Source organism: Triticum aestivum, chromosome 6B (genome assembly GCF_018294505.1).
Source record: "Triticum aestivum cultivar Chinese Spring chromosome 6B, IWGSC CS RefSeq v2.1, whole genome shotgun sequence".
Taxonomy (NCBI): domain Eukaryota; kingdom Viridiplantae; phylum Streptophyta; class Magnoliopsida; order Poales; family Poaceae; genus Triticum; species Triticum aestivum.
The window spans coordinates 510,972,565-510,979,617 of NC_057810.1; the positions used below are offsets into that span (position 1 = coordinate 510,972,565).

Here is a 7,053-nt window from a genome sequence, read left to right on the forward strand (position 1 = left end):
TATGGAGCATCATAATTGTGAAGGAGTGTCGTGTTGATTTTATAAATCCAGTCCTACTACTTGCAGTTTTTGTAGTTCAATCAAATAGTACAATTTTCTAATGATATTTGTTATGGTTAGATATAAAAATTTCAACATTTCAAGGTTCCGTGAGATGAGATGATGGCTCATATGTGTCATTTTGACAAAAGTCCCACTACGGTCAGATCTTTTGGTTCAATTAGATAATGCAATTTTCAAAATGATATGGTGATATGGTGATATGTTCCTTGTCACCTGAATTTGTGCATGAATTGGCTACATATCTGCAAAGCTAACTAAATAAGAATGAGATGAATTACATGTCTGCAACGCTAATGAAATATGAATGAGATGAATTTCCTAACCGCAGTTTTTGCCGGAGCTTACTATGAAAGAAAAGCTCTATGCCAAAATCACCACTCTCCTATTGTTTTTATTTTCATCGGTTTCATTCTTCACCAAGCCATGAAAAATCTCTATGAATAGCATCAACTAGGAGTAACTATGTTTGGTTCTAGGCCGCCCTGCTCCATGTAAGTCGACAAGTCTTCTGCAGTATCAGTCTGCTAACAAATACTCCCTCCATAAAGAAATATAAGAGCATTTAAATCACTACTTTAGTGATCTAAACGCTCTTATATTTTTTTACAGAGGGAATATAATTCATCAACATGTTAATTAGTCTACATGTCAGAATCCATTCTCTCCATGCCCTACTTAACTTGCTCTTTGCAGAATTCATATACTATGTATCGCATGTAAAAAAATATGTTTATGCAGAAGATTTTTTTTCCTGATGATTATACGTGCATTGCACGTGCACGCTTACTAGTAAAGAAAAAACAAAAGGACTTTTTTGTAAAAAGCCTGCGACGGTGAACCTGAAGACTCAATCCGTGCTTTATTATTAGGGAAAGATAAAATGAAGAGGGGGAAACCCCTTTTGTTTCAACAAAAAATGCCGTTCCCTGAACGGAAAAAAAATTAGGGAAACGTTTAAAAACGTCCGGATGATTTCTGGAAAGAAATCAGCCGCATGGATCGTGCGACGCGCGTCCTTGTTGGGCCCGTGCACCGACCAGCCTTATCTAGACTCAACGGCAGCCACACGTTCTATTCCGTACCCGAGCGACCTTATCGATCCCCTTCGTCTCCAACCTGCGCCTCCTTCTCTCACAATCTTCGCGTTGATCTCGTCGGAGCAACCAGGGACGGCATTGCAGCCCCCAAAAAACCAACGACATGCAGTAGCCCAGCAGACGGCGACCTGTAGCATTCGCGCGCGGCCCTGCTGCGGACGGTGTTGCCGAGCGCCGCGAGCGGGAGCGCCTGGTGCGCCGCCGTTGTTGCAGAGCACGCCAGAGAATCGCGTGCGCCCGCCGGTGCTGCGTTGGAGCATCACCGACACTGCAACGACGACCGCGACGGCCATGGCGTTTGCAACTCCGGCGCTGCAATGGAGCTTCGCCGGTGCTGCGAGCCTGCGACGACGACCATGGCGGGCCGGCCATGGCGTTACAACGGAGCTTCGCCGGTGCTACAATGACGACCGTGACGGGCCGGCCATGGCGTTGCAACGGAGCTTCGCCGGTGCTACGACGACGGCCGCGACGGGACGGCCATGGCGTTGCAATGGAGTTTCGCCGGCTGCCTTGGAGCTTTACCACAGGCGCTGCAATGGAGCTTCGCCGGGGCTGCAATGGAGCACCACCGAAGCTTCCGGCTGCAATGGAGAACCACCAGGGCTGTGGAAGCTGTGACGGTGATGCAATGGAGATCGGCGGGGCTGCAATGGAGCATCACCAGTCGCCAACGGTGCTGCGTGGACGCGTTTGATGTTGCTGTGATCGAATGGCTACTAGCGCACGGATCAGACGGCTAACTAGCCGGATGATTTTCTAGAGAAATCATCCGATTGATTTGTAGCAGCCCCCAAAAAATTACACCTACAAAAGTCACGAATTGTAGCGTTTACATACTATTGATACTATCGTATTTGCTTGGAATACAGCATCAATCATTTTGTCCTGAAATTTTAAACATGAGTTTTATGCCAGATCATGTATGTTGCCAAAACGTTTCAAAAATATTTGACTTTTTCATTTTTATTTTCAATTTGGATGCACGCACACCCAGGTTCATGCTCGCGTAGCTAGTACTGTATCTCGGTAGCCTATCATGCTGTTACCAACACTAGCAAATTGTTCGTGCATTCCACGTCATTCAAATATATATAAAAAGCATAGAAAAATACATTCGGATATATATTTTTCTTTCCTAGAATCGTATTGGACAAGATCCAACTTGGTTCTTACCTCCAAATTGTTAGCATCAGATAAGCATGTGGATAGATGCTTCTAAAACACATGAGATGGTAGAGTTGGGAGTTCAATTGGAAGGCCATGTGGCAAAATCCTATGTGTTGAAAACTTTATCCAACGGAGATAATGCTCGGATTTGCTATCTCTTGATCGTTGGATGGGCATATCCAACGACTAATATTTGAAGCTATTGGCACACTATATAGTGGTATAGATAAGAGAATTTGCAGAAACTTTACATAGCACCCAAAGCTTTTATTCACCCAGAGGATTATTCAGCCACCCTCCTGTATGAAATTTATGGTAGCCTGGCATACTTATAGAACAATCCGACGGCTTTCAGCACACAACTTATACAGCAATCTCAGACTGCAACAGCTGAAAAGAATTGGACAACTGATTCTACACACAGCTAATTTTGTGGGCAGTTTCTCAGAATCCGATTCTCCAGAATCGGCAGCTGAAAAGAACTAACCGATACCCTAGGGAACTCATCCATCAAAGTCTTGATTTTGCTGAGGAACCCATAACGATCATCACTTTACCGACCGCTTTCCTATCTCTCAAGTCAGCAAAAGCGAGATGGGCCTGTAAAATTTTCAAAAGTTATACGGTAAATCTCCACATATTGGAAGATGGTACATGCAATCTTGGATTCGATCCAAGAACTGTTTAAGAGCTTCAATATATGAGTATAACTACTACTCTGCTAAGAGCATGACCACCGACCACCTACATTTCTGCTAAGGATGGCCTGATATACATTTACCAGAAATAAAGTGATGAAAACCATGACGTTAGGTCAAATTATGCTGGTAGAATTTTCATGTTAGAAACAAAACATTAATGTTGACGCATAGACACGGAGAAGTGGTGTTCTCTTAGATAGTTCCAGCAGCCTAGCACACAAACAGAAATACTATGAATTTGTAAGCACCAAAATGATAGCAATGTAATGAATATAGATAGGCGACATGGCAGTCAAATGGTGTAAACAATGCAATTACAATTTATCCAACCATAGTTCACAAAACGTCCTTAGACACCATAAAATTCTGACATGAGGATATGTTAAGGTATGCAGAGGCAAGCACCACAGGTAGTTCATGTAATACATGACTAAATGAGAAATACCAGCCTGCTGCAACTATTGTGAAGTTTATTAATGTCGCTTACCTCAGCGAGCCTGTAGGTCTGTGAAAGTTTAACTGTTATCAAACCCTTTGAAAGCCATGACAGGAGTTCGTTAAGTGAGTCAATGAGTACTGCTGGCCGGTGAGTTAAGTAGCTTCCCCAGTACAGACCATGAATTGTCCAGTTCTGAAACATCACACCACAATTAGCTAGTACTCCCTCCGTTCCAAATTACTCGTTGCAGAAATGGATGTATCTAGAACTAAACAGATACATCCATACCTGCGACAAGTAATTCGGAACGGAGGGAGTAGTATTCTGCAGAAAGCAGTTCTATCACTATTCAGTATCCTTACTATGTAAGCTCCTTTCTAGTGTTGTAACGTCTAAATATACTGAATTCCGAATATTGCCATCTTATAATCTAGTGTTATCAACTAACTTGCTGAAATAAATACAACTTCACATTGACTGATCGTATTGCAATATCTTGCATGTATGATTTTGATATGAACTTATAGGATTGCATCCATGGTACTGACTGATGGATTCTCAAATTATTTTCAATATGATGTTGCAGGAATCAACAGACCTGAGTGGTGTGTCTCTTCTTTAGCAAGCTAAAGTTTGTCATGGCGAATGCCTATTCTAGGTATATGTAGTAGGCCCTTCTGATTCTAGCAATGCAGTAAAAAGACCAATACACAGAGCAGTTAAGATAAATACTGAAAGCCAACATTGAGTCAATTCCACATATAAAGCAGAAGACCTTAACCTTCATGTCTCAATACACCAGTATACCTTAATAAGTGCAATATTAGCTCGAATAACTGGAACATCCCCACTAGCAAATCCAATGAGCAGAATATGTGCACCCCAATTGAGAAGTTTCAAGCTATCTTGAGTAAGCTTGCCACCAACAGGGTCATATAAAACATCGACACCTTTGAGACCACTAGTCTTTAAAAAGGACTTGGCACTCTCAATAACATTCTCCTTGCTTGAGTCAATCACATGATCGGCTCCTATTGACTTGAGATACTGCAATTTCTCAACTCCCCTGAACTCAATACGAATAATATTTATGGACCGGAAAAAATAGTCAAATATGAAGTAACATAACAACAACCTATGTTGACCCAGAATACATAACAAGGATCCAAGAATTTAATTTGTTGTGCTAAACAGCTAATAATCACCTGGCAACTGCAATGACAATAGCACCGCAAACTTTTCCTATCTGTACAGCTGATACCCCAACACCGCCGGCAGCACCAAGTACAAGTAGCACCTGAGATTACAACTTAGATTAGTGTGAATCACCAAAGCCTAGGGGTACAGCAGATAAATGCATAACGCATACTGTACTCTTTTTTTGTTGGGGTATATACATGCTTAATATATAATTTTCCCCTAAATATTAAGAGAACCTGCATATACAATTAACATCCTTCACTGCAGGTCTTTATATATGTGCATATTAACAGTAGGCAATATAGTAGTTCCATCAACTAGAATGCAAAATCCCCCCGCAAAAAATAATAATAATATCTCCTACCACCGTGCAACTTCCCTTCTCCCCTTGCCATCACAATACGAGACAATGCAACATAACCATGTACAGTTATGATCTGGTTGATGAATGTATGATTGAACTTTCAGAAGTGTATCTAGTTGCTGAATCTATTTTTGCCAACTGGAATGCTGCAATCCTAGAGTTGCTATGTTTGTGTTACAACCAGAGGCAGTATGGTCTGTTTGCTTCCATACTACACTGTTTGTGTTTTGGGAACAGACCTGCTATCTAACAGCTTTCATGAATCATTAATTAGAGCAGATCCCTAGTTAAGTGCATCCTTGAAGAGTCAAGAGTATGGAGCTGCAAAATGAGGATTCAGAGCTTATACGGAATAGTCCATAAATAAACGTGTGAGCAAAATTGATCTTTTGCATAGGCCATCAGAGATATTACTGTTTATCCCATAACATAGTCTGTACAAAAGTGATACCAAAAATTCAAAGTCATTTGAAGAGAACACATCACCCCATTTACAGCCAATTTGAGGCCTAAAAGTGACCAACCATGGAAGTCGAAAACTTTCAAATGGAACTTTAAAAACTTAAGGCTTAAAGGGAACGACTTCCAAGGTTGAAGACCAAGAAATGACGTTGGCCTCTTACAACGGCTAGGATTAGGACTAACGTACGAGCAGAATCTGGGAGTCCACATATCGCAACTTCCTAGGAATTGGAGTGTTACCCGACTCAATTCATATTCAGATGCACCAATGTTTATAATTCGTAATCCGAGTAGAATTTGAACCAATGTGAATGCATAGTTAGAATTTGATTCAGTACACCTCCAAATAAATGACCAATTAAGAATGCCACATAAAAGAATGTGCAGTGCATATCATATACATATAGAATTACATATAAAAAATGTTCAATAGATATCAGATAGAATGACACATAAATAATGTCAGAAGCAAATGGGGAGCCCACCTGACCAGCCTTTAGTTGAGCTCTGTGGGCAAGGGCCAAATGTGATGTACCAAATGCAACAGGTAATGCTCCAGCAGCGACGAGGTCACATCCATCAGGGACTGCGTACCTGGAACACCATAAAATGGTACCGATTTAACAGTAAAACTCACCACAATAACTAGAAGGTTTTGCTATTTTAAAGTTGCCTCGTTTTAAGCTGATTTTTCTATAGATTGTAATACATTTGGTCCTTTGCTAAGTCTATGCTATCTGATTCGCACCAAATGCTAACGCATTGAACCAAATACTTTGAGCGTCCATCTAAGAAGAAAATATCTGTGTAGATCAAACAACCGGAAGCTAACACAGAGTAACTAGCTACAGAAATTGGAAACCAGGAGAGGGGGAACAAACTCACAGTGCCTTCTCGTCGGCGACGACAAACTCGGCGAAGGACCCGACGCTAGCGAGGGAGCAGACGCGGTCGCCGGGGCGGAATCTGCGCACGCCGGGGCCGACGGCGTCGACGACGCCGGCGTAGTCGGACCCCGGGACGTAGGGCAGCGGGGGGCGCTCCTGGTACTTGCCCTGCACTTGCAGGAACGTCGCGAAATTGAGGCTGGTTGCCGCCACGCGCACCCGCACGGAGGTCGGGGAGGAGAGTTCCGGAATCGGCCGGTCACCGGAGACCGCCGCAAACGGCGAGTCCTCGCCGCCGGGCGGCAGCGTGGGATCGCCAAGCTTCCGCACCACGAGCGCCTCCATTTCCTAGGTTGGGGTTTGGACTCTGGAGGAGGTTCGGATTTGGACGGAGACGCCGAGAAGAGAAGGCTTGACTCTCCACCAACCGGTTTGTACAGCGGTGGAAGGTTGCGTACACTCGAAAGGGTTACTCTAATCTCTGGACAAATGCACCCACATGAACAGTAAATTTCGAAACAACTGTAATAAAAAAATAAAAAATGGAACATCAACAAAGTGTTCAAACATCCTGCAGAATTTCGCCACCAAAAAACATCCATACTGGTATGTGCCATAAAACAGAAAAATAAGTACCCCTGTGTGTTTTGAGCTCCGCTTTTTTTAGATA

The 7,053-nt window shown here is 42.8% G+C and overlaps 1 protein-coding gene across 2 annotated transcripts; it reads right to left on the reverse strand.

The window, feature by feature from the left end:
- Positions 1-2,576: 2,576 nt before the first annotated feature.
- Positions 2,577-6,822, reverse strand: LOC123137710 (quinone oxidoreductase-like protein 2 homolog). 2 transcript variants are annotated; one of them, XM_044557544.1, is made up of 6 exons: positions 6,382-6,817; positions 5,982-6,090; positions 4,676-4,767; positions 4,278-4,536; positions 3,519-3,662; positions 2,577-2,930 (listed from the first exon to the last, which is right to left on the reverse strand). In XM_044557544.1, exons 1-6 carry the CDS (start codon positions 6,726-6,728, stop codon positions 2,841-2,843), a joined length of 1,041 nt encoding a protein of 346 aa, XP_044413479.1. In that variant the 5' UTR covers positions 6,729-6,817; the 3' UTR covers positions 2,577-2,840. The 2 variants fall into 2 exon arrangements, with proteins under 2 accessions (XP_044413479.1, XP_044413480.1); XM_044557545.1 differs by lacking the exons at positions 2,577-2,930; positions 3,519-3,662 and adding an exon at positions 3,669-4,153 and having other exon boundaries at positions 6,382-6,822.
- Between the last annotated feature and the right edge of the window lie 231 nt (positions 6,823-7,053).

Coding starts and splice junctions, on each gene's coding strand:
- LOC123137710 (XM_044557544.1), bottom strand. CDS start 6,728: ATGGAGGCGCTCGTGGTGCGGAAGCTTGGCGATCCCACGCTGCCGCCC. Junction 4,537..4,675: donor ATTGTCATTGCAGTTGCCAG/GTGATTATTAGC, acceptor TATTGAGTTCAG/GGGAGTTGAGAAATTGCAGT. Junction 2,931..3,518: donor AGACCTACAGGCTCGCTGAG/GTAAGCGACATT, acceptor AAAATTTTACAG/GCCCATCTCGCTTTTGCTGA.